Source organism: Equus przewalskii, chromosome 10 (genome assembly GCF_037783145.1).
Source record: "Equus przewalskii isolate Varuska chromosome 10, EquPr2, whole genome shotgun sequence".
NCBI lineage: Eukaryota > Metazoa > Chordata > Mammalia > Perissodactyla > Equidae > Equus > Equus przewalskii.
In genome coordinates, this window is record NC_091840.1 from 5,742,924 (window position 1) to 5,769,530 (window position 26,607).

The following is a 26,607-nucleotide window of genomic DNA, read 5'->3' on the forward strand; positions in this document are numbered from 1 at the left end:
GTTCTAATTATTTGTTTAATGGTTACCCTTAGGTTTGTATAAAAAATCTCATAGTTGAGAGAGTCCATTTTCTGCTTGCCTCTTATTTTCTTAGACTATACTGATTCCATCCCATTCCTCTTCCCCTTCTAAGTTATTTTTGTCATATCTTTTCCCATCTTGTGTTGTGAGTTTGTGGTTAAAATGATGAGATCATTTTTGTTTTGATGTTTTCCTTTTCTTTATGTTTGATGTTCAAGTTAAGTGTTCACTAACCTGATCTGATAGAGAGCTGCAGTTTTCTGATTGTTGCCTACCTATTCATCTGCTTGCTCAGGGCTTTGTGGCCCCTTTCCTATTTTTTTCCCACATATGAGGGCCTTTTTGAGGATTTCTTGTAGGGAGTTCTTGTGGCAGTGAACTCCCTTAGCTTTTGTTTATCTGGGAAAGTTTTTATTTCTCCATCATATCTGAAGGAGATTTTCGCTGGATAGAGTATTCTTGGCTGAAAGTTTTTGTCTTTCAGGATTTTGAATATATCATTCCACTCTCTCCTAGCCTGTGAGGTTACTGCTGAGAAATCCGCTGAAGGCCTGATAGGCCTGCCTTGCTGCCCTTAGTATATTTTCTTTATCCTTTACTTTTGCCGGCTTCACTACTATATGCCTTGGAGTGGGTCTTTTTACAGTGATAAAGTTAGGAGATCTGGAGGCCTCTTCACATGGCTTTCCAGCTCCCTCCCCGGGTTTGGGAGGTCCTCAGCTATTATTTCTTTGAACAGGCTTTCTGCTCCATTCTCCTTCTCTTCCCCCTCTGGAATACCTGTAATCCTTATGTTGTATTTCCTAATTGAGTCAGACATTTCTCTAAGAGTTTCTTCATTTCTTTTTAGTCTTAGTTCTCTCTTCTCCCTCTGAAGCATTTCTATAAAGCTAGCCTCTAACTGGCTGATTCTCTCCTCCATATTGTCAGCTCTATTGTTTAGGGAATCCAGATTTTGCTTTATTTCATCCATTGTGGTTTTCATCTCCAACAGTTCCGATTGGTTTTTCTTTATGGTTTCAATCTCCTTTGTGAAGAAGCTCCTGAATTTGTTAATTTGTCTTTCTGTGTTTTCTTGTAACTCGTTGAGTTTTTTTATGATAGCTGTTTTGAATTCTTTGTTCTTTTGGTTATGGATTTCTGTGCCTTCAGGGTTGGTTTCTAGGTACTTGTCACTTTCCTTCTGGTCTGGAGCTTTAATATACCTGCTCATACTACTTGATGGAGTAGATTTTTGCTTCCTCATGGTGCTCTTATCTGTTCACAGCTGCCACATACCACCACAGGATGGGGATCAAGCACTGCGTATTCTGGGCCTGGCATGAGCAGGGGCTCCCCAGCTCTAGCCACTGACTGCTTTTCTCTCTGAGTGACTGATCAGTGGCAGTTCTGGAGCACTGGGCAGGGGTGCTTCTTCCCCAGTGCTTCCCCCAGCCCCTGCTTTTGTCTCTACAGAGCTCTGGGCGATTGCAGGACTGTGCACTTTCCCTTTCCCAGCCGCTACTGCCAATCTCTCCGTACCGTGCACCAGACGATTCTGAGGCTGGAGTACTGGGCAGGGGTGGGTCACCTCTCTCACCTGCGCACTTTCCCCTCCATGCTGCCACACTCTCTAGGCCATGCTCTGGACGATTCTGGGGCTGGAGTACCAGGTGGGGGCAGGGCACCCCTCTCACGTGCATACTTTCCACTCAGCAGCTGCCACACTCTTCCATACCGTGCTCTGGACAACTCTGGGGCTGCGCACTTTCCCTGCCACCACTGCTGCTGCACTCTCTGCACCTTGCTCAGGGCGATCCTGGGGCTGGAGTGCCGGGCAGGGACAGGGCACCTCCCTCACCTATGTGCTTTCCCCACCACCACTGCTGCTCTCTCCGCCCTGTGCTGCAGATGGCTCTGGGGCTGGGGTGACGAGTGGGGATGGGGAACCTCTCCTCACCTGTGCTCTTTCCCTGCTGTCACTACCATACTCACTGCACTGTGCTCTGGACAATTCTGGGGCTGGAGTGCCGGGCAGGGATGGGGCGCCCTTTTCACCTGCGCACTTCCCACTGCTGCAGCCCGTCTCTCTCCACAGAGCTCCTGTGGATCAGCTTTCACTTCCTCTGGAGGATCCAGCCCCACCACTCCCTTCAGGTGTGTGGCTGCGTGGGTCTCCCAGACGTCTTTTATGACATGTATGTGTCCTCTGTTGATGTATGAATGTCCTTTTGGTTGTATCTTAGAGGGGACAGTCCAAGGGAAGAGCTCACTGCGCCGTGATGCTGACGTCACTCTGGGACTAACATCTTATACTTTTTTTTTCTGTCTTTGTTTACATCTTTAAGTTTCTTAGGAAAATTCATAAATGGAATTACTGGGTCAAGGGATATGAATACATTTTTAAGACTTTTGATTCATTTTACCAAACTGCCATCCCCAAAAAGTGGTACCCATTTACACTTCCATCTCAGAATGCCTATTTTCCCTGCATTCTGGTGGGATTTTTTGTGTGTGTGACTTATCCAGGAGTCCCCAGCTAGTTGGCAGCATCTATAGGACAAGAACTCAGATCAGCTGACTGGGCTTTTTTCTGACTGTACTCTGCTGTCACCAGGAAATAAGCCCTTCTTGTGCCAGGAGGTGTCCCTGAACTCTACAGGACAGGCAGGCCTGTCTGTTGTGCCTTCAGCTCAAGGCATGCATTCCCTGAGCAGAAGGCTGGACTAGGGGCCATTAAGTAAGCCAGGGGAGGCAGGAGGTGGCTCAGACATGGGGCTTAGAGTTGGCATGTAGACCTGCAGTTGCTCAGTGTCCACACTAGACAAGTAGACAGAATCGTGTATGGTTGTTTGAACTGAATGAGATTGCCTTTGAGCAGCACTCAGCATATCACTGACCGATAGTTACCACTAATTGGGGAGTAATTTAGCTCTGCTCCGGTCTCCCACCATGTTTGGAAGCCCACATAGTAAATATGATTGCAGATCTAAGGGGGCAATATTGCTAATTAGCTTGTCTGCCCCATAGACTTAATCTCTGTGTGCGTACTTACCTATGTATATTTAGTATTATATGCAGATGGCACCACATTCAAAAGGTTTAAAAGAGTATATAGTGAGATGTTTGTCTCCTTCCTATCATTTCCACCTCCCAGAGACTGCCATTATCAACAGATATAATCTATTATATTCTGTACATGTTCTAACATGTGTATGGGGGTGTGTGGTGTATATATATATTTTTTCACATAAATAGCTTCCTGTACAACTGTTGTGCACTTGCTGGGTCACAGCTTTGGATTCAGGCAAACCTGGCTGGGAATCTACCTTCCTCTTTATTAGCTTTGTTGCACTAAGCAACTGACTTAGTGTGTCCCGCCCCTGAGTGCCATCCCTGTGTATCACTTCCATTCTTTCTCCTCCCTGAAGTATTGCCCTTCATCCCAGACTGTTGAGCTGGATTCAGTTTGGGGCGCTTCAGGGGCAGACCAGCCCTGCTGTCAGGGATAGCAGAGGTCAGTGGTTATTACTCTGTGGTGCCTGCTCCCAAGCCCCTGCATTAGGGGAGGGTTTTCTCAGTAGCCAGAGGATGCCACTGATGGGAGTAGAGGGACTTACCAAGATATTTGAATCAAAAGACCATTGTGGGGTGCAGGGTACAGCTTTTTTAAAAAAGCTTAAGTGAAAAAGCATTCCCAGAAACATCCTAAGGGCCTTTCAGCTCCACCTTTGGCGTTTTGTCCCAGTTGGAATTTCTCACTGGATGGGAGGGTTCAGGCCAGGGCTGCCCCTGGAATTCCCTGCAGGAGCAAAAGCTGAACTCTAAAAGGACCCCTCCACAACCCCAGTGCAGACTGGCTGTGTGACATGGGCTCTGTTTCCTTTCCCCAGGGTGAGGCGTTATCCGAATCAATGCTCAGAATCCCCGTCTTTTTCCTGTGGCTCCATTGAGACATTTCTCAGATGACACAGCTCGTAGTGGGACTGTGGCTATGTCCTTTACCGTGCTTCCCGAGGTAGGAGTTTATTTCCTACATGTTGGGGCTTCCTTCCTCTCTGTTTCTCCCATAGACCCTCACACATCAAGCTTTCCTCTTCTGTGCTTGTAACATAAAAGTATGGGGGAGTTTTCAGTTACAGAGTGCTCAGTGTAGGTGGGGTCTTCAACTGAGCCCCTGAGATGGTTGATATCAGCTGTATACTAGGTTTTAGGGTGTGTGTAGGCCCATAATACTGAGACTGGAAGGGTTGATTTGGTTTGATCCCTTATCTTACAGTCAAGGAACTAAGGCCCCGAGAGGCTAAGTGGTTGAGTTTGAGGTTGATGGAAGCCACAAATGGATGAAGACGCTAAGACTTAAGGAAAGAACAGTCCACAGGAGGACACCCGTCTGATTTCTCAGAGTATAGGTAGAGGGTGTCAATAGTGCTGATTTTAGTTCCCTGGTGATTTAGTTATAGTTGAGACAGATTTTGGTATTTGATCTTAAAAATAAAATCTACAGTACAGAGGATTTAGAGGATTTACGTGATGACTCAGGAGACAGCCAAGAAAATTTCCTCCTCAAGACCCTAGAGCCAGTCAGAGTCACTAGTTGCAGCCTAACCTAGCTTGCCTTTTTTTAAAAAAAAAATAAGTTTTATTGAGATATAATTCACATACCATAAAATTCACCCATTAAAAGTGTATAATTCAAATGGTTTTTAGCATATTCAAAGATTTACACACTCATCACTTATCTAAATTTACAACAGTTTCATCATCCCAGAGAGAAACCCTGTATGGTAAGCATTAGCAGTCACACTGCATTCCACTCCTCTCAGCCCCTGCTAACCACTGTCTCTATGGGTTTACCTATTCTGCACATTTCATATAAATGGAAACATCTAATATGTGGCCTTTTGTGACTGGCTTCCTTCACTGAGCGTATTTTCAAGCTTCCTTCATGTTGTAGCACATGAGTACTCATTCCTGTTGATGGCCATGTCACGTTCTGTTGTAGGATATGCCACATTTTGTTTATCCATTTGTCAGTTGATGGACACTTGAGTTGTTTCCACTTTTTGACTATTTTGAATAATGCTGCTGTGAACATTCATGTACAAGTTTCTCTGTGGACATATATTTTCAGTTCTCTTGGGTATTATACCCAGGAGTAGAATTTCTAGGTCATATGGTAACTCTGTGTTTAACCCTTTGAGCGACTGCCAAACTGTTTCCCAGAGTGGCTGCACCATTTTACATTCCCACCAGCAGTGCGTGAGAGTTCCTCTTTCTCCACATCCTCACCAGCACTTGGCACTGTCAGTCTTTTGGTCATAGCCATCCTAGAGGGTCTGAAGTGATTTTGCATTTTGTTAATCACTGACGGAGTTGAGTGTCTTTTCACGTGCTTCTGAGTCATTTGTATACGGTCATGTGTTGACTAACGATGGGAATATGTTCTGAGAACTGCATTAGGCGTTTCCTCATATCACTTAGGCTCTATGATACTCATCTCATGGGACTACTGTCATATATGTGGTCCTTCGTTGACTGAAACGTCGTTATTTGGTGCATGACTTTATCTTCTTTGAAAAAATGTCTATTCAGATAAATCCTTTGCCCATTTTTTTAATTGGATTATTTGTTGAGTTGCCTGCTAGACCCTGCATTTGGGTCTTCTCTCTGTCCTTTAGAGTCTGGCAGGTGGGCCACCTCTTGTGGAAGGTGCCCTAGCTGTCTCATTGGGGTCTGTGCCAGGTGTCTTGCCTTTCATTGGCATTTAACCTCCTTTCCTATTTAAGCATGCTCTAGGGGATTTGAGACCCTTATAAACTGAAAGGGCTTTAAGATCTAAATCTTTCTAGGAACAAAATTCTAGTTGTTTTACATCTGGAGCTCCACAGTTACCCTGGAATAAGAAAGGGTTGCTAATTAGGGCTCCTTGGGCAGTAGGGCAAGCTTTCAAATACCAGTCACATGAACTATGCATAGTACGCCAGTGACACTTGAAGTTTTTCAAAGGCAGAGACTGTACCATCTATTTTTTTTGCTTTCTTGTATGGATTATAATATTTCTTACATAGTAGGTGATGAAAAGCTTTTTGCTTGATATAAATGTACTTTGATAACAATCATTTCTGTAGCTGTTTGGTAAGTTGAAGACATGGTTATGCTGAGATGTGTGAGAGGATGCCTTGTGTGTGACAGTGCCTGGTAATAGAGGCCCTGAGCTGTCGGAGTGTCTTGGCTACTGTTGCTTCACAGATCCTCCATCCTTAAGCAGGGAGGCTGTCTGCTGAGGGGCACATGGGCTGCTATTTATGTTTTGTGACTTTCTCAGTGATTGTTTTTAGTTTAGCATTTAAGAATCTAATTTAATTCTCTAAGTGTGTAAAGTGTTGATTACCCACGCCTGCCACCTAACATTGACAGTCTCTTCCACCCAGAGCCCAGCTTTGTCCTGGATCAGTTCTAACTGTCATGGTTGAATCACAGCAGTCTATGGAATTTAAAATTTCTTTGACATTTGAAACGAAAGGCTATTTGTCGGAGCAGATAGGTGGCCCTTCCAGATGACTGAGGAGTTTCTAATGGAGTTGTACTTTCTTTTCCCTTTCCACCATTTCAAGTCTTAGAATAGCATTGCTGGAAGAACCCTTCAAAGATGAACGGGTCTCTAAACTAAGTAGGTGAATGTCAAAACAGAATTTCTGACTTTTGAATTTGTGATTTCTTGTTTTTGTTGACTTATTATCATATCTCCATCTGCAGATATGTCCCATGGTTGTATGTAAGTACTTTGCAAAATTAAGGTTGAAGATCTCTGGTTGACATACTTTAGGTAAACATGGTAGATTGGACATGTTCATTTATTTCCACTTCCTCCAGAAACAAAATGACAGTAAGAGAATTTTTAAAAGGTATAACCTCATGAGAACAAAGAATGGGAGAGAAGACAAGAGACAAAAGGTTTCAGGGTTTGGAAGATGGAAGGGGAGTGAAGACTGAGCAGAGGAAGCTGAAATTTTGGTGCCTGCAGAGAGACCGAGGAGAAGCACTGTAGAAAGCCAGGATTTGGAGACACCAGTGTTGCGCAAGACAGGAGTGAGGTTTGGGCATAAAGGCAGAGGAATTAGTTGAGAGTCTGGGTAGGGAGAAATTAGGCTCCCCAAGTTACCTCCCTACTTGTACAAACCAGAGAATATTCATCCTCTCTGCCTGCAAGAGAGGCCAGCGGTTTGTGCTCTGGAGAAATCGAACCAGAGAGACTCTGGATGGAGTACCTCAGGCATAGCAAAGGGCAGCCAAACACCACCCTGAAAGAGGGATTCGTGAAAGCCTGTACACTTGAAGGGGCAATCTTGGCTGTGCCTCCTGCCTGCTCCCAGAGTGCTGAGACCGGGCCTGAGGCGTGCGGGTTGGAGAATTCCTCTCCGGAAAAAATGAACAGAGACAGACCTGCAGTTGCTGGCGTTTGGCAGTCCTTCAAAGCAAAAGCTAGATTCTACTCCAGCTAGTGTGATCCATAGTAGTCCAAGCCTTGCTTGTGTTTACAAAGCTTCCATCATCTTTTTATTGCCTCAACTTTTTTTTTTTTTACTTTTTATTTTGAAATAATTATAGATTCACAGGAAGTTGCCAGCATAGTACCTAGAGGTCTCCTACACCCTTCATCCAGTTTCCCCCAATGGTGACATCTTACATAACCACAGACAACCACAGAAATTGATGTTGGCACACGATATGTGTATACAGTTTATGCCATTTTATCACGTGTAGTTTCATGTAACCACCACAGCAATCAAAATGAAGGACTGTTCCATCACCACAAAGATCTCTTGATGACTCATTTTTAAATAGGAATGGACAGCCAAAGATCACTGAACGTTTTCAGAAAGCTCCCAACATGAAGGATAGAGGCTAGAACAAGCAAAGAGAAAGAAGCATCAGAGGAAACAGAGTTGGTACTAGAAACAGAAAAAATCCTCAAAGTACACAGTGAATATGCTCAGAGGAATAAGAACCAATATTTTGTTGGTGAAATAAAACAGGATGCTATAAAAATTAGAAAAAGAGTTCTTGAAAATTAAAAACTTAATATTGGGAGTGGGAAGAGTTGACAAAGACTCCCAGGAAATAGAATAAAAACATCTGACTTTAGGAGATCTGTGAAGAGTGAAAGGGAAAATGAAGGACAGAAATGTATCGAAGAAATCAGAAATGCTTCCAGGGTTGATGACCACAAGGTTCCTGTATAGTGAATGGAAAAAGTCCTAACTGGTGCATTGTCTAATTCCAGAACACTGGGGATAAAGCTTCCAAAGAGATAAAACAAACAATTAGGAATGAAGATGCATTGGCATTTCGTCATGGGAAGCCAGGAGGCAATGGAGTGGATTTCTAGCCTAACATGGCAGATTGAGCACATGTAGAGCCACTCCTGCTACACTTAGAAATACTATATAAAATATAACAGGAAGATTGTAAATACACAGCTGAGCTTGTAAGAAAGAAAGGGGATAGCATATAACCAAAGTCAAGGAGGGAACTTCAAGCCAGAGCAGAGTAGGCCCACTGATGTCATGGCATTTCTGGGGGCATTTATTGGACCCTAATAATAATAGAAGTTTGGCTTTTAAGGAGCATGTAAAGTATAGGATTGAAATAGAAATTCCCTCAAAGGGCTATTCCCTGGTAAAAGGGATAAAAGAGATGGAGAAAATGCACCCCTTGGGGCCAGAGAAATGGCCAGGAGGTTTATCATTGCCCCACACTTTGAGATGTAGGGGGAAGTCTCCCATGCGCCACTGAAACATCCAAGTTTGACATCTGTGTTTATAATTCCCAAGTTTCAGGAATCTCCAAGCTAGCACCAGGCTGGTGATACCCCTGGAGCTCCTTGCAGAAGGAAAAGCAGAACTTTTGTAGGATGACCCTTCCACAGTGCTGGCCACTTGATGCACAGATGATGAGCTCATGGTAGGAAATTGCTAAACATGCAGAAATTGTAAGCAAGAGTCAGCTGTCACAACAAACGGGGATTTCTAGCATTTAAAACCTTCAGATTATAGAAGAGATTATAATATAAATGTTTAAAGTGATTGAAAGGCTAAAAGAAAGAACAAATCAGAGAAAAGAAGAAGACACAAATATGTTTAAAGATGGCTATTTTTTTAAAAGAACCAAACAAAGCCTCTAGAATGAAAATTCTAGTCACTGAATTTCAAACCCAGTGGAAATGATAAATAGCAAAATAGATCCACCGCAAGAGAGAATTATATGAACTCTGAAATAGACCTAAGAAGTTAAGTAGAATTCAGCACAGAGAGATAAGAGATGGCATATAAGGAAGAGAAGTCATGAGCACAGAGGATATGATGAGAGGGCCCAACCTAATGGGAGTTCCCAAAGGGAAGAATGGCATCTTAAAAGCAGCTCGAAAGAGACACATTACTCCCAAGGTTCAAGAGTGAAACTCAGCAAATGTCTAAGTAGTAACAGTGGAGGCCAGACCACAGTGGAATAGTCTTCAGCGTGCTAAGGAAAATAAGTTGTTGGCTTAGTTTTCAGTACCCAGCTTATTGTTCAATAGAACAAAACAAAGGCATTTTCACAGGAAGAAAGAACTGAATTTATTCACGAGCAGACCTTCTCTGTACTTCAGGAAGAAGGAAACTAAACCCAGGAGAAAGGAGAGAGATGAAAAGGGACGGTGTACAAAGACATTGGAAATGGGCGAGTAGATCTAAATAAGCACTAATTTACAAAACAGTGATCATTACCGTTTGAGGAGATTAAACTACAATCCTGACAGTAAATGGAAATGAGAACGGGGCTGACTTGAATGAACACGTTCTATGATCTTTGAACTGTTTGGGGACAGCAGGAGCGATATTGATTTGCTTTAGACTCTGAGTCAAGTAGACATATTAAAATGTTAGGGGCAACCACTAAAAGAATAGAAATAGGAATAAGAGCTTTCAAACCAATAGAGTGAAAATATTCAGAATTAGGAAAATTAGGTCATTGCTCTAGAAAAAAGAGAGCAAAGAAAAAGTTTGGTAGATAAAAACCCTAAAGGTGATAGAAATAAACCCGCCTGGATCACAATGAATATAAACAGAGTAAACACGCCAGTTGTGGCGGAGGTCCTCAGGTTGGAAGACCGTAGAGCATCAACATTCCGAGGGAATTCCACATCCAGCCAAATTACCTGTCAGGTAGGTCTTTTCAGTCATGCGAGGACTGAAAAAAAATGTGCCTACCGTGGACCCTTTCTCAGGAAGCTGGCGGGAGGCGTGCTTCACCAAAACAAGGGAGTTTTCTGGGATTCAGGAAATGAGATTCCACATAGGCAAGTGGCAAAGAAAATCCATGTTGGAGAGGCAAGGTGTAATTGTGCAGGAGGGAGAGCTCCAAAACAGAGAGACCAAGCTTAGAAAGCCCCTAATGGATTATTTGAGCATGTTTGGAAAAGTTATGGATAGGTATTTGACCAAATTATGATTGTCGGGGGAGAGAACAGAAACAGGAAGTCAATAGATAATGTCTACAATTAATTAAGAATTAGAGGTGCAAGTGTATTGTTCATATACATGGGTAAACATTCAAACTGCTAAGAAATTAGAAAGTGGTTGCTTCAAGGGAACACTATTGAGACAGTAAGACAAGACTGCAAATTTACGTAGTATTATGCCTTTTGGTATTCTTTGATTTTTTTTTTTTTGGTAAGAATTTACTGACTTAAACCAACACTGTTCAATAGAAAGATAGTATGAGCCACATACGTAATATAAGATTTTTTTGATGGCCACATTGAAAAAAGTGAAAAGGAACAGGTGAAATTAATTTTAATATATTTTGTCAGTATAGATCTAAGATATTTCAACATGTAACAAATATTAAAAATATTAACAAGGTAGTTTACATGCTTCCTACTAACTCTTTGAAATCCTGTCTGTGTTATAGCACATCTCACTTCAGACTTGCTCACATTTCAAGTGCTCAGTAACCAAACGTGGCTCATGCAGATCTGACCCAGGAGGGACAGAGAAGTGTCTGTTTCCTCGAGGGTCTTCAACAATATGCAGCTATGGGGTCGGCCTGGTGGCGCAGCAGTTAAGTTCGAACATTCCCCTTCTCGGTGGCCCAGGGTTTGCCCGTTTGGATCGCGGGTGCGGACATGGCACCGCTTGTCACGCCATGCTGTGGTAGGCGTCCCACATATAAAGTAGAGGAAGATGGGCATGGATGTTTGCTCAGGGCCAGTCTCCCTCAGCAAAAAGAGGAGGATTGGTAGCAGTTAGCTCAGGGCTGATCTTCCTCAAAAAAAAAAAACAACAATATGCAGATCTATGTACTCAAGAAGCCCTTGCTGGAAGGGAATTCCTCCTGCTGGTTTCTTCCTTTTGCCTAACCACCCCTACTTTAATTTAAGGTCTCCACAGACATTTAGAATCGTTCAGCATTCTCATGAAAGTCGTAGACTTGAAGACAGAAATCACAATCCTGGACTCCTCTTTTCTATCCTAGAATTCGTTTCCCTCTTTCTTTGTAGGTCCTGTTCGTTTCTAGCACTACTCTGAATCTTCTCAAATATCTCTGCATTTTCTTAGTGTGATAATCAAAACTGGACTTAATATTGTTGGAGGGCTGACTCATTCAAAGTGGACTAGAAAGACCGCCTCACCTTGCTGAGTAGCACTGCTTTCCATGCAGCTCTCCCTTGTTCTCCCCACACAGCACCACTGTTGGCCCCCAGAGTACACTGCCCTGTGCACTTCTTTTTCTGCAGTGCACGTGCCTGGCAATGTGTTTCAGAGTCCTGTGCATGCTCCTCAGTAGGCGTTTTAAAACTTGGGCCCCAGAGAGAGTTTGCGATTTGTACAGGTCGAACAACCTCTGTGGGCTACAGCCTGCCTGTTGTGTTTCCTGGGGGCCGTCCTGTGCACAGTGGCTGACTTGTCACTGACAGCTCATAAAATGAGTTTAATTGTCCCAAACCACTCACGTGTGTAAACGGAATGGGCTGTCTCGTCCCTAGTGCCGACCTACAGGACTGGACGTCTTCCCTCTGCTGTGCTGATTCCCCCGCTGCTCTGGGTGAATGCCCTTTGTGCCCCCACCTTCTCCCTTGGAGGCTTCGGCCTACATTAGTACAGTCTCAGTTGAAGAAATGTACCTGAATATGTCCCTGCCAGACTCGGTTGCAAGGAGAATTCGGTGCTCCTGGATTAAGGTGGATTTCTGAGACTAGAGCAGAGATGTTTTTCTTATGGTAATCGGGGAGCAGGAGAGGTGGTCACTTGGCACCCTTCTGCAGGTAATGGAAGTTGTAATTCATACCCATATCTGTTCTATATCTGGCAAAATGTGAGGATAGACAGTAGAGGAGAAAGTTTTTCTAACTGCTGGCCTTCCTACCCCAAGTCTGTTTCCATGGATCTTCTATCATAATACCAGTCCCCACACTTTGTATTTAGCTCTTAGTTAAATAAAAAGTTTGCTCATCCCTACACAGATGCCTTAGGATAGTGTGTAGGTTGTGTCCATAGCGTCTAGGCAGACAGGAACCTCCTAAGATTTTTTTCAGCTACATTCAGAGCCTCCAGAAATCATGGCATTTCCCTTGGCTTTGCAAGCATCGAGTTGAATTTGCAGTGTTAAGAGTAAAGGTTGAAGTGTTAATATTTTAAACTCTGTTTCTTAAACTGTAATTTTACCTGAATTCCTGGAATTCAACCTTCAGATTTCAAGCAATGGAAAGCCGTGAAGTTTTTGGGATTTTGTTTGTTTGTTTGTTTTTTAGGAAGATTAGCCCTGAGCTAACATCCGTGCCCATCTTCGTCTACTTTATATGTGGGACGCCTGCCACAGCATGGCTTCCCAAGCGGTGCCATGTCCATGCCCGGGATCCGAACCAGTGAACCCTGGGCTGCTGGAGCGGAACATGTGAACTTAATCGCTGTGCCACCAGGCCGGCCCCTGTTTTTTTTTAAGGGTGCTAACGTTTGTGTTTTAAAGCTATTGATAATCCCCCCCACCCATTTTTTTCATTACCCAATTTTTTATATAACTCTTCTGAGAGTCAAGAAAGGTCTATGTAGTCAGTGGGTTTCTTCATCCCCTGCCCCGAACACGCCCCCATGAGTCTCCTTTTCTTTGCCTTTCTTCCCACCCCTTCCGAAAAAGACCCAGTTTCATAAAAGCCGCCATTGTGTGAACCTAGTCTTTTTTTTTTAAGATTTTATTTTTTCCTTTTTCTCCCCAAAGCGCCCCTGGTACATGGTTGTATATTTTTAGTTGTGGGTCCTTCTAGTTGTGGCATGTGGGATGCTGCCTCAGCATGGCTTGATGAGCGGTGCCATGTCTGCGCCCAGGATCCGAACCGGTGAAACCCTGGGCCGCCGAAGCAGAGCGTGCGAACTTAACCACTTGGCCACGGGGCCGGGCCCTAAACCTAGTCCTAAAGCTCTGTGTTAAAGCTCACAGTGAAGGAGGTACATCAGGGTGACAACAAGCAAGGAAGGGCAGGCATCTCCCTGTTCTCTAACCTGCCGATTGTTCTCAATCCTACTCTCCAAGGCCCTGGAAAAGGCACCGACCTGTAGGCCCTGAGCACCACCATGCACAATCCCTGTGCCTGTGGACACCCATCAGAACTGTCGTGTTAGACCAAGAGGCTGCTGGTGGTGGGTTTGGGAGCTGAGCCATTGGGCCAGGATAATGACCATAGGTAGTATGCAAATACTTGTGTGCCTACCATGTGCAAGCACTGTGCCAGCCACCAGGGATAAAGAGGTGTGATGGGACCCCTGCCCTTGAGCAGCTGGTGGACTGGTTAGGGGGCAGCTCGTTATATATATAAAGAGGTAGCTGCCAACAGAGGGTCTTTTGCTGGAGACTGGCTGCTCACAGACATTTTAGGCTAAAGCACTGTTGCAGGTGGGAGCAGAAGCAGACACTCTTCGGTGCTGCCTGCTACCAAGAGAAGGCGGCAGAGGTCACTTGCATGACAGACTCCAGGCTTGCTGTTTGGAAAACCCAACCCTAGAGGTAGCGGGGTTTCTGAACTGAGATCCTCAATGTGGAGGTGCCTGTGTTCTGGTTCTTTCATAGACACTATGCTGTAGGCTGCCTCTGTGGGGGTACCTCTCAGGCCTGGATCCTCCAGCTCTAACTCGGCAGTTTCCCACCTGACCCTGTTTTTAATGTCTTAAAAAGAGGCCCTTCCTCTGCCGCCATCCCTTCCACCCACCCCCTCCTTTTTTGCTCCTTTCAGTCATAATTCCTGAGGGGGCTGCCTCCCTCCAGTGTTTTCCCAGAGCCCTCCAGTGAGGCTTCTGCCTACACCACCCCCAGGGACCTCTGAGCCCAGCTTGCTGTGGCCCTGGATCTCTTAGCAGCATGGACATTGCTGACCACTCTTTTCCTGAGACTTGTTCCCATTTCCATGGCTCTTCGAGCATCTCTCTGGCAACTCCTCGGTGCACCCTTTCATCCAGTGTGTATTTGACCGCCTTCTGTGTCCAAGGAACTGTGCTGAGGCTGTGGTGAGCAGTGCCTGCCATCGTGGGGTTCATGTTCTAGTGGGGCAGACAGTAGCAGATGCAGGGAATGGCAAGTGCTGTGAGAAAAGTAAAATGGGGAAGGGGGATAGTGAATGAGGAGGAGTAATAATTCTGGATGGGGTGGTCAGAGAAGGCCTTTCTGAGGAGATGACATCTGAGCAAAGACTTGAGTGCACCTGTCTGCTGCACATGTAAAAGCTATGACTATTCCCGTGGCAGCTCACACTCCCCTTAGGCTGGAGCTCAGCAGTCTGTATTGGCTTATGAACTACCTGCCCTCCACCCGCTCTTGGCTCTATGCGGCTGAGTCGCTCATGTTTCCCGATGTTTCATTAGCAGTGGGCACAGCATCTGGCCTCCTAGTAGGTATTTAGTTTGTTGAATGAGTGAATGAATGGATGGATGGTCTACAGTCCAATCAAGTGAGCGGTATATGATAAATGTCAAAGGAAGCAACCCATTGGGAGCCCAGATGTCTCTACAGGGCAGGCTCTGTCCCTGCCAAGCCCCTGATAGAGGAGAGAAAGGATTGGAGCTCAGGCCTGAGAAATGCCAGGTTAACGTTAGATGCCTTCTGTCACATCCTCTCCCTCTGTAGTTCATTTAACAGCTTCTGTGCATTATCTGCTGTTTCAGGACAGTTCAAACTACTGATGAAGAAGTAAACTCTGAAGTAGTTAGGACAGCATTAAGGAGGTAGGGGAGCATGGAAAGCAAGAGAACTAACATTTTTGATTACTTACCACATGCCACACATGTCCTGGTGCTTCCCATGGCTTATTACACATAGACAGATCTCAAAACCATCGCCACAGGCCTGCCTTCACCCTCATGTGGCATGGTTGGCCCTTAAAGGAAGGACCATAGCAGAGCCCTTGAGACGTCTTCATCTGTCCCCATCATCCACCACTTAGGATTAGTGGTCCTTGAGAACGTCTGGATACAACCTACTGGACATAGGAAGGGTTCTTCAGACACAAGTCTGGTGTTACCTTCTGGTTCTTCTTCAGATTTCGGTTCAGCAACCTGTTGGCCAGCATGTAGGGCCCAGGGATCAAGGGAAATAGAGCCAGCCTGGATAGGAGAGATAAGAAAGCTGAGATGTTTATTCCATAGAAGATGTAATGCAGGGGCCGGCCCTGTGGCTGAGTGGTTAAAGTCGCGCTCTCCACTTCAGTGGCCCGGGGTTTCGCTGCTTCAAATCCTGGCCACAGACATGGCACCACTCTTCAGGCCACACTGAGGCTGCATCCCACATGCCACAACTAGAAGGACCCACAACTAAAATAGATAACTAAGTACTGGGGGGATTTGGGGAGAAAAAGCAGGGGGAGAAAAAAGATTGGCAACAGTTGTTAGCTCAGGTGCCAGTCTTTAAAGAAAAGATGTAAAGTGTACCCGAAAAGTCTCCAGCTCTTCTCAGCTAGGGGTTCTGATGCCCCAGTGCATCCATTGTGCTGCATTCATACATCTCAAGGGTGCTAATTACTACCATCCTTGGGAGAACAGAAAATAGTCACTCAAATCACGTTTTGTGCCCTAGTGGTTAGATAAGGATGACGCTGGTGTTTCAGTCTCTGGAGGGGTTGATAGTGTCAGCCAGAAACTGAGGGTAGACTGTCACTTGGTTTTGCTGTATTTTCTTACAGTTGGGTTCAGCTGTGGGGAACTCGTAGCTGTGATTATTTCCCATTTCCTCTTAGAGGACCCAAGAGCCTGTTGGAGATAAGTCTCCAGTACCAATAGGTATTTCCTCGTCTTCTCTTTTTCCAGTGGGTGGGGGTGAGTCCTTTCTGTTCTCCTAGCCATGCCAGTTATCACAAACTCAGCCCAGAAACGGGCTGCTAAATGTTTGTGCTTAATTTTGTTAGAAATCTTTGCTCTGAAGGCAGGCTGCCTGATCCTGTCCTGACCTAATTCTAGTGACACAGTAGGGGGCTGAGGAAAGGAAGATGTGACTGTCAAGGTTGGCGCTGGGGAGTGACGAGGCTATGTTTGCTGACCCCCAGCAAGGTCACCTTGTCTGTGGAGCTTTCTGTGGCCGTGACATCAACGTGTGGATCTGGCCTGTTTGAAAGGTGTGAGCGGTTTGGGACCATCTGGCTGTCAAGATCATCACTGAGTGATGCAAAACCCCAGCTTGCTTTCTATCCCAGGAGTCTTGTGTCTCTTCCTCCTTAGCTTCCATTGCCTTTACCAAGCTCCTGCTTCCCTGGGAAAAAGAAATGCCTGCAGCACCCACCCCAGTTTGTCTTGGAAAGATGTAGTTTTGGAAGTGAGGAAAGTAGAGAACCAACATTGTTCTGGGTAGTCATTCCGGGGAGGATTGTGAAACCTGCCTGGCCCTCCGGTGTGGATTCCCTTGCCTGCCTGCAGGGTGGCTCGCTGTGTGTCCGAGGAGTGGGACGGGGAACCTGTACAGTCTTCTCTGCTCGGAGCTCACAGGTATGACACAAACACAGCTCCATGGGAAGATCAGCCGTCCTGCTCCCCCCTGCACTCCACCCCTACCTCAGTGAGAACTTGGCCCCGAGGAAAGAATCGACCTTGGATCAGGACTCTGGGGCGTTATTTTTACTGCCTTTTCCTACCATATTTGCATTTTTAAAAATAGCATTGCTGAGTGAATCCCTTTCAGTCTGAGTCTCCTTCGAAAGGTAGGATGCGTTTTGCAGGGACTGTGGCTATTGATTAACAGCTGATTCTCAGCATTTGGGAACGTGGACTGAAGGAACTGCAGATGTTCTGGGTGGAGGGAAGACTCGCTATCACGAGCCACTGCGGGAATGAGACCTCAGCTCTTTGCTGACCGAAGATTACATCATTTTGAAGATTATGTCATTTTTTTCTGTGGGTTTGCAGTGGGGAAGGTGAAGAAAGGGGAGCGGGAGCGTCTGTTAGCTGAGGTCCTAGTGGCCATCTTGGAGGATTTGGACCAGGCAGTGACACGCCCTCCTGCCAGGGCAGTTCTTTCTCAGACTTGGAGTTCTTACGTGTGGGCAGAACCACAGTTTATGTACCAGCTCGTTCCAGTTCAGTAACCCAGCTCTAAAAATCAGGTTTCATGGCCACAGCACGGGCCCAGGAGCTGCCTTCTTGCCTGGAAATCTTTAAGGTGGCAAAGCTGGGTCCCCCAGGTGCCCAAGGATACATGCTGGCAGATTCTGCTTTTTGCCGCCTTGGCAGCAGCTGGCATGGGTCAGGTCCTTTGGTCAGTGGGGCTGCATGCTAAAAGCTGTCCTAGAGCCTGGGGCTGTGTTCTTGGCGTCTGTCTGGGCGCTAGCCTAGGCCAGGGTCTGGACCACCTGAGCAGAGAGGTCAAAGTTGGGGCCATGTCGTTTCGAGGGCCTAGTGCCTGTGCGTTATCAGACTCACCCAGGATACGTTAAGAAATATATTTCTGGCTTTACATAGAGATTCATTCAGTAGGTTTGGGGTAAAAAATTAAGAATCTGTATTTTTAAAGAGCTCTGAGGAGTCTGATAAATGGCTGCCTTGAAACCTAGGCCTCCTCCCAAGGGATTTGTTGACGCTTCCTCCATTTTTCTTCATAATCTTTTGCTATTTCAGTATTGCTAAATTAAATATCTAGACTTTCTCCACTCCCTTTTTATGAGGCCATTTGTTGGTTTCCACCAGTTGCCATTGAAAGACCAACATAGTACTGTGTCGTCAGCCAAAATGCCACCTTGTCGTTGCTGATTTTAAGGCCTGGTGTCTGGAAGTGAGTGTCCTCCTTCAGGTTTGTTATAATATGAGGTCTCTCTGAGAAGTCTTTCCTACGTGAGACCTAGAGAAACCCAGGGGAAGGAAGGAGGTTTACTGCCTAATTGTACAGAAAAGATCATTAGAAGGCCGGGATCCTGTCTTGTGTGCTGATGTCTGTTCACCGTGGGGCAGCGAGGCTGCCATCCTGGGAGTCGGACTTGGGAAGAGGCTCGCTCCGTTTCTTCCCAGCTCTGTGACTGCCTCTTGCACATGGTTTCCTGCCTGAAATGGGGAGACTTTCCTCCTCAGGTGCCTGTGGGGATTGAATGTCTGTAATGCACTCAGGCTCTACTTCCTCTTCCTTCCCTCCCTCCACTCTCACCCGGGCCTGAGGTAGCCTGCCTGCTGGACCCCTTGGCCCATGCAGTTTTGTCCTGCGTTCTAGAGCCCTGTGTAGCACTCTCTGCCAAGATGCGTTAGTGATAGCCCCTGCAGACCCTGCTCGGAGCCCCTTCTCCCCTGCTCTGATTCACTCTGGGTCGCATCCCCTCATCACTGTGGGTAGGTGTGTCTGTACTCATTAAAAAGGGGATAGAATTTTGACTATATAAATAAGAGTGTGGTTATTTGCATAATACAAGATTTCCTGTGACTTTGCTTGAAATAGCTCCCCTAGTATACCTAAAAGTCCTTCAATTTATAAAAGACTTTTTAGTAATGGCATCTAAATCAAGATGCACTCTTTGCATCTTGTTTCAGTCTTTGTGAATGTTAATTTCATGTGCGTGTTTTCTCCAGCTGAGCTGTCAGTTCCTCGGGAGAGAAACTGTGGGGCTTGGTTCAGGCTGTGCCCTGATGCTCCTGTCATGGGGCTTTCTCAGGCTCTGCGGACCAGGGACATCTTTTCCTTTCAGCCAGCCTGCTTGGGGTGTCTGTAGGGATGCACATTCCAAATGGACTGCCCACATGCCCCTTGGCAGGGCCAGGTGCTGGGCAGGTAGAAAACCAGGGTCCCTGGAGATAGTGCAGGGAGCAAGCTCTGGAGCTGGCAGTGCCTGGAGGCTGCCTGTCCCCATCTGACACCCAGGGAGGTGATGGGGCTTCCTCAGCTCACACAGCTGAGGAGTGGCAACGTTGTGGCCTCTGCGGGACCTGATTCTTGAGCCACTGGGCTGTGTGCTGCCTGTCCCCCTGCCCCCCGAGGCTGGCTGCGGCCTCATCTCACTGCACCTGTGGGGTTGGAAGGATTCCTTCTCCAAGGCTCAGTGATTCTGCTCTTTTCCTTTGTGTTTTAGTCCTGGCACAGTGAGCCATCTCATCCTGAGATGAGTTGCTGTGGGTGAGTTTTGGGAGAAATGGCAGTGGCGGGGTGGACAGTTGAGGGTTTTAAGACTTAATGATCAAACCAAGAGGTGACATCAGCCCCAGGAGCCATTCCGTCTGTCAGGCTTGCCAGGCCAGTGACGCCCAGTATCCCAGGATGGGTATTCATTTCGTTTGCCTTCAAATAGTAACTGCAGTTGTTTGAGAAACAAGCAGAGGTTGTATTTCTTCCACATGGGGTCCCTTGTAGTTGAAAATGAGCCTGGCCTGCCCCACTAGACTCAGATACAGTCCATTTTAGCTATTTCTCTTCTTCCCTTGCTGTCTTTAAAATGCCAATTAGAATAGCCAGGATTTGCGGATTTGTATCAAAATCACTTTAGGAACTTTTTTAGAGTTCCTGTTTTCAGAATACCATCCTGAGGGTGTGATTGCTCAGTGACCCTGGGGCGGGGCCCTCCATCCTCTTGCTCTCTCTAAGGGCCGTTGTTGTGTGAGGATCAGGTTATGTGCACATAGGTCTCCTGGAGATCTTGTTAACACGTGGATTCCAAGGCAACAGGGCTGGGGTGGGGCCTGAGAGTTTGCGTTTCCACAAGCTTCTGGAAGATGCTGGGGCTGCTGGTTAGGGTCCACACGCTGTGAGTGTCAGCATGGCTCTAATTGCTCCAGGTGAAGCAAGGGCCATACTGGAGGGCCACACATGCTAAATGAGGAAGGAGAGGCTCTGGAGTTCTGGTGCTGGGGTGGTGTCAGGCAGGTCACTTACCCCTCCAAGCCTCTGGCTTCGTCTCTGAAGTGAAAGAGACAGTAGTGGTGCCTCCCGCTTCGGGTGATGAGGGTTGGAAGAAGCAGAGCCTGCAGGGGTCCTCCCTGCACAACAAGAGCTCAGTAAGGTCTGTTGATGTGATTTCCGCCCTGCATGGATCATCGTTCTGTGAACTCACCTGACATCAGACCTGTGGGGGTGGGGGCTCTGGAAGGCAGTGTTGAGGCCATGAGCACTCCCTGCCTTCTCTCAGGGATGCCCAACGGCCCCAGGACAGCAGCCCAGCTGCAAGAACAGCATGTGAAATCATCCTCCTTACTTTTCTACCTTTTAGTCGTACTTCTTGAGGAGAGAGGCCTTCTCTTCCTAAAGCTTCCCGTTTGTCCCCTCCCTTCAAACCCAGGAGTCCTGGGCTGTTTTGTCTTTTTTAAAGCCAGGTCAGTGAGCCCGGATCAAGACACAGGGTGCGAGGGCTGGGTTCTTCCTCCATGCTGGCTCTTGCTGCATCCCAGATACCACAGCATCTGCAGAGACGCAGCTTTGCTGACCAGGCTCCAGCTGACCTGCTGCCAGGTGTAGCTCCCCATCCTTCCCCCTCACTTAGCAGGCGGCTGGACTCAGTCCCCTGTCTCTATCCCCTTGGGTAGGCTGTGCCTCCAAGTCATTCCAGCAAGCTAGCAGGCTGCAGCTACAGCTTCCAGGCAGTGATGCAGCCCCACTGCAGTGCCCAGCCCTGGTTGCAGGCTTCTGGTCTGCAGTGTACAGTCAGAGAGAGGGGTCCTTGGGGACAGGAAGGGGCTTCCCCTGACGGTTGACTGAATCTCATCTGAAGCAGATGATGGTGGTGGCGTTGGGGGTGTCCCTTGCCTACATCTCTGATGGACAGTTCCTATGCAGCCTGGCCCTGCCTGCCTTCCCCCACCTGCCATCCAGAAACTAGAATTTTTGTCCCTCTGCCCACTCAGCAGTGTATTTACTTCTGTATAAATGTTTCCAGGTATTTTCATTTTGTGTCCCCCATCTAAATGTAAGTTCTGTAAAGCCAAGGCACAGCCCTATATATTTGTGTTCTTGTCTCACTCTGAATCTATAGAAAACACTGAAAAATGATTGAATTGATTGACCTCAGTGTTTGGTTTTAGCAGAGCTTCTGTTCAATGGTTTCTGTATCACGTGGTTGGCAGAATTTTCTAGTTAGGGGCACCAGCATTTGTCTTTTCTTCCACACTGCCCAGCCATTTCCAGCTGCCCTCCCTCTCCTCCCCCAAGCGTGTGAGGCCCTCTGGCCATTTGTGTTTTGCTTGTAAAACCACTGTCCTCAGGTGGGCAGCTTGCTGATTGCCGGGTTGTCAGGGGCTTACCCACATGATGGTCAACTTCTCTGAGAAAGTCCTCACACTGGCATATGCTAGAATCATTGACCAGTCATATTCACCCAATCCAGACTGAGCTGGAAACTCAAGCTTAGGAAGAAACTGGAAGAGGAGCCCAGCTCCAACCCACAGTCAGTGCCAACTCCTGCCGCTCCCTGTTTTACTGTTCTGAAAGCAAACTTAATGACATTTTAAATAATGTTAGAAAGAGTTCAAAGTTCCCCACCCCCACAGTGTCTGTGTGTAAATGTATAGATCCTGGGTTTTTTGTTTGTTGGCTTCAGACCAACTTCTGATGAGAAGAGATCTATTTCTCCCCTCTATGTAATAGTGGAAACCCTAACCAGAGAGAACCAGCAGAGCTGGGCAGACAGGTAGGGTTGGGGTCTCAAACTTTTTGAAAGTGACCCACCATGGAATATCCATTTATCCGTGTGTGTCCAGGGCACACAGACATCATATATGCACCTGGAACAGTTTTCTCAAAATTACCGAGCCTCACCTAAAGCGTGTGATGCACTCAGATATTTTCTGCCACCGCCCCCGCCATGTTGGCCGTGACCCACTGACCCATTAAATTGATTTCATAACCCACTAATGGGTCACAACTCACAGTTTGAAAAACACTGCTCTAGGGAGCATTCCAGTCTAGGATTTCCAAAGCTTTTTCAGAATTCCACACTGTGGGATAAACTTTCAAATCTGGCGTAAGTAGCTCCTCCGGCCTCCAAGTAGGATTTGCATTGGAGGGAGGGAGTTAATGTTGCTAGGCCTTCCCTTCCCTTCCCACTCCCCACCCATCTCTGTGCTGTAGTAGAGCTGGGCTGCCCCACCGCAGTAAGGTGGGGTCTCACAGTGGAGTGCACCCATGGGCAGCATGGCCAGGCCCTTCAAGCTCAGGGACAGCATCGGGAGAACAAGAAGGACCTTCTTCAGGGTCTACAAGCTCAGCTGAGGTAGGGTAAGAGGGCCTGGTTAGGAGGCCTTGGGATCCCCAACACGATTGGAAGCCCCGTTTACCTGTTTTACCCTTTTCCACTGTGTCTAAGACTCAGACATGGCTCAAGCTGTATGAGGGGTGGGAGGGACAGTATACCCTTTAGGAAGCAGCAAGCCTTATAAATTTCCAGTGTTGCTCTGACCTCATATTTCTTTCAAGAATCTGTTCTTTGAGTCCTGGCCTAGGTAAACAGCCTGATTCCTACGTGTGTCTGCTGGGCCACTTTTCTCTCCCCTCCCTTCCGCTCGCCAGGCAAAGCAGCAGGGTGGCTTGATTTTCTTTTCCAAAGAAAGATTCTGTTTTCTTCACCGAGCACCATGAGGCTCCTGGAGGTCTTGGGGCTGGCTCAGTCTGGTGAAGGTAAATCCGCAGTCTGAGTATAAACCCAACCCGGGGGCCACTGCAAGCTGTTCCCACACACCATGGGCACAGCGTGGGGCTGGCAGCCAGCTTGTCCTTGTGATCCTAGACTATTTATTAAGCCCCACTGGGGGCTTGGCACAATGCTGGACCTTTTTGTTTGAGGCTACTCCCACTTGTCAGTGGAAGGTCTGGTAGTGATGACATCACTTACTCCCAGAAAAGACTGGGTTGGTTTTTTCCTGTGGGGCTGAAGGAGAACACCCACATCACCTCCTCTATGTTTTGGCTTTCCTCAGAGTTTGACAGGAGATGATAGTGACGGGTTCATGGCCTCCAGCCTTGACACAAATGCTTAGGCACCTTGAAGGCCCCTCCTTTGCCTTTTCCTGGACTTCCTGCCGCTTCCCCTCTTGCACTAGGAGTCCCGTTAGTGTATTGGATGCTGGTGCTAGTGACCAGGTGTGAAGCTGCCTTTTTTCCTGTAGAGCAAGAGCTTGGCGTCCACTGAGCAGGCTAGCCGTTAGGGCTACCTGGTCCTACGGGGGATGTGACATTCAAATCCACTTGAAAGTAGCTTCTTGTATCATCTTCCTTGTATTTTCAACCTATTGATCAGCCTCAGTTTGCCTTTTCGGTCCTTGAAACATTTTTGTACAGTGAATTTGGGTTCTTCCAGTTCAGGCATGAGCAATGTCATGAAGGAGGGTCTAGACCAAGAGTCACAAGACCAGTGTGTTTCTCCTGCTGTGTTGTCAGTGATGGGCCCCGAGAGTGCAGCTCGGGGGAACAGCGTGCACCTCGGGCAGTGGGGGGCAAGGGGAGGAGAGTGGTTCTTCTGGCCGGGGCAGAGCTCCTTGGAGCTCAAATGGGGGTGGGATGGAAGTGCCCAGCCTCTCTGCCATGTTACCTTCTCCCCAAAATTGCCCTCCACTCCTTCTCTTGCCCTTGTATTGCTTTCCGACTTGAAGCACCTCATTAGCTCTACCTTCCTTGTATCTGGAGGGTGATCCTTTCACCCACTGCTCTGGCCTCAGTGCCACCGGCCAAGGAACAGCCTCAGGGCTTCTCAGCGTTGGCCGGATCAGTCTTTGTCGTAGGGGGCTGTCCTGTGCGTAGTCGGATGTTTAGCAGCATCCCTGGCCTCTACCCACTGTATACCAGAAGCCCTTTTCCCCAGTTCTGACAACCAAAAATGTCTCCAGACGTTCCAGCTGTCCTCCAGGGAGCAAAGTTGCCCCAGTTGAGAACCACTAGGCTATCTGGTTTCCTTCCCCCCTCTACAGCACGTTCTCTGCCCAACAGCCAGATGGTCCTTTTAACATCCAGTCACCTACGCCCTCTGGTCAGAGCCCTGCTGGGGCTTCCGTCTTGCTCAGGAAGCAATCTCAAGTCCTTCCTGTGGTTCTGCCTCTACGACCTGAACGACTCAGCCTCATCTCCTTCACTCTCTTGGGAGCTTGCTCTGCCGCAGCCCTACTGGCCTCTTTGCTAGTCATCGAACACTGGAGGCACACTCCATCCAGGGTCTTTATGGCAACTCTTCTCTCTGGTTGGAAGACTCAGTCCCTTATTGTACTCAGATACTCAGATCTCTGGTCAAATGTCACCTTGGAGTGGCCTTTCCTGACCACCCACTTGAATAACTCACTCGTGCTCCCCTCCCATTACCAGTCTCTCTCACACATATACTCTGTATTGCCTTGTTTTTCTGCATGGCACTTAGCACCACTTGACCTGTGTGTGTACGTGTCTGTCTCCTCCGCTGCTCTAGAATGTCAGCTTTGCGAGAGCAGGCACTTATCTGCCCAGCGCCTGGTGTGTGGAAGGTGCTCGGTCATCATTGCTCAGATGAGTGAACTCCTCTGTAAAGCCTGGCTCTCCTCCCCCAGAGCAGGTGCCAGAATCCCTCTCCATGGAGGGCAGATGTGGTGTTGGATGCTCTTGTTTCCAGAGCAGGCAGTGAGAGCAAAAGCTGTTGGTTCTTGGGTTCCACCAGGCACGTCCTACAGTCAGGTCACAAAAGTGTCCAAAGTGGCACGTGTCCATGTTTAAAAACCACTTATAGCCCCTCCTCACTCAGAGACACTTTAACATTTTTGTGTGTTGTGTTTCTTTTCTTTTTTTTCTGTCCAGAAACCTCTGATAGCTACATCTCTCCCTCAAGAAATGTTAATAGTTCACCACCTCAGAGGTTGTTCACAATTTCAGAGCCTATGATGACAGTTGAAATCTATCCACCTGCCACCTCAGATCCCACCCTGGTAACAGTTTTTTTAAACTACTCTCAGGGCGCACCTAACAGAAGATACGGTCCTGTTTCATGGCTGTCTTGCCCTACAATCTATTTTCACAAAGCAGGCACACTGCCCTCTAGTGTTAGCCTCATGGGGTGTCTGATGCCGTTCGTCTGGGTCCTTGATCTTTTCAAGTGGGATAAGAAGAGGGCAAATTGCTGAAACCCCGCGGCTTCTCCCACCTGGAGGCCTCGGCAGACACTCAGGGCCCTGATGACATCCGCAGTGAGAGGCCACAACAGCTGCCTTCCACATACCCCAGAAATGAGTAGAGCATGTGTTGCTTTTATAGCCAGGAGAAGAATCACTATCTTTTAGAATGTGTGGACCAGCCAGAAATATGTTTTACTCTATTCTTATCTCTGCAGCTTTGGGGAGGAATGAGCTTTTTATGTCGCTAAGAGAATGGACTCTGGAGCCATACTGCCTGAGTTCAAGTCCCAGCTTCACCACTTAGGAGCTGTGTGACTGTGAACAAGTTACTTATTATTCTCTGTCTCAGTTTACTTATCTGTGAAATGGGAATGACAATAATAGTATACTTCATTATACTTCATAGAGTTGTGGAGGATTTCACAGGTTAAAATACATTAAGTGTCTAAAAAAGTCCTGGAGCATGATAAACACCGGTCATCCTGTTAGCACAAGGCAGAGGACTCCAGAGTGCCTGAGCCCCTTGGAGCACAGAGGTTCCTTCCAAAATGAGGATACTGAAGGCCTTTGTGATGCAGGTAGCCCGTGACGGGAGCAGGGAGAGGAAAGGAGGATGCTGAAAGTAACTGTTCAGTGGAGAGGCACTGGCTTATTTGGAGAAAGGCAGTGCCCAGTACGAGTGGCATATAGGGAACTGGGAGGGAAACTTGTAAAGACAATGAAGATCCTTGCAAGTCTTCCTAAGCCCTTCCAGGTACCTTTTTCTTATTTTTTTTGGAATTCCCAAGGGAAGGGAATGTAGCCAGAATGGTGGCCACCACACTCCTTTCTTCTCTCTGCCACTCCCACTCTGCTCCCAGCATGGCCAGGGCTTTGGAGAAGGCCCTGTCATGGAAGATTAGAGGAGCCTGGACACCAAGCTGTAGAGTGGAGTTCAGTCATACTCTGGCGAAAGGCTAGGTGCAGGTCAGGAGGGCCACATCAGAAGACCACGTTAGCCAACCAGGCTCCCTCTCTCGATAACGCTGGGAACTGCCTGCCCTGCCAACTTTGGCAGAGGTTCTAC

General features: G+C 47.2%; 1 protein-coding gene across 3 annotated transcripts in view; it reads left to right on the forward strand.

Annotated features, from left to right (window-relative positions):
• UBE2O (ubiquitin conjugating enzyme E2 O) overlaps positions 1-26,607 on the forward strand; it is a 65,006-nt gene that overhangs the window by 21,823 nt on the left and 16,576 nt on the right. The window contains exon 2 of one of the 3 annotated variants that reach the window (XM_070559950.1): positions 3,894-4,018. The exons of the other annotated variants lie outside the window; for them this stretch is intronic. Within the exon in view, the coding sequence (XP_070416051.1) occupies positions 3,995-4,018 (24 nt within the window). The 5' untranslated portion in view covers positions 3,894-3,994. The remainder of the gene's footprint in view (positions 1-3,893; positions 4,019-26,607) is intronic. 3 annotated transcript variants of the gene reach the window in all.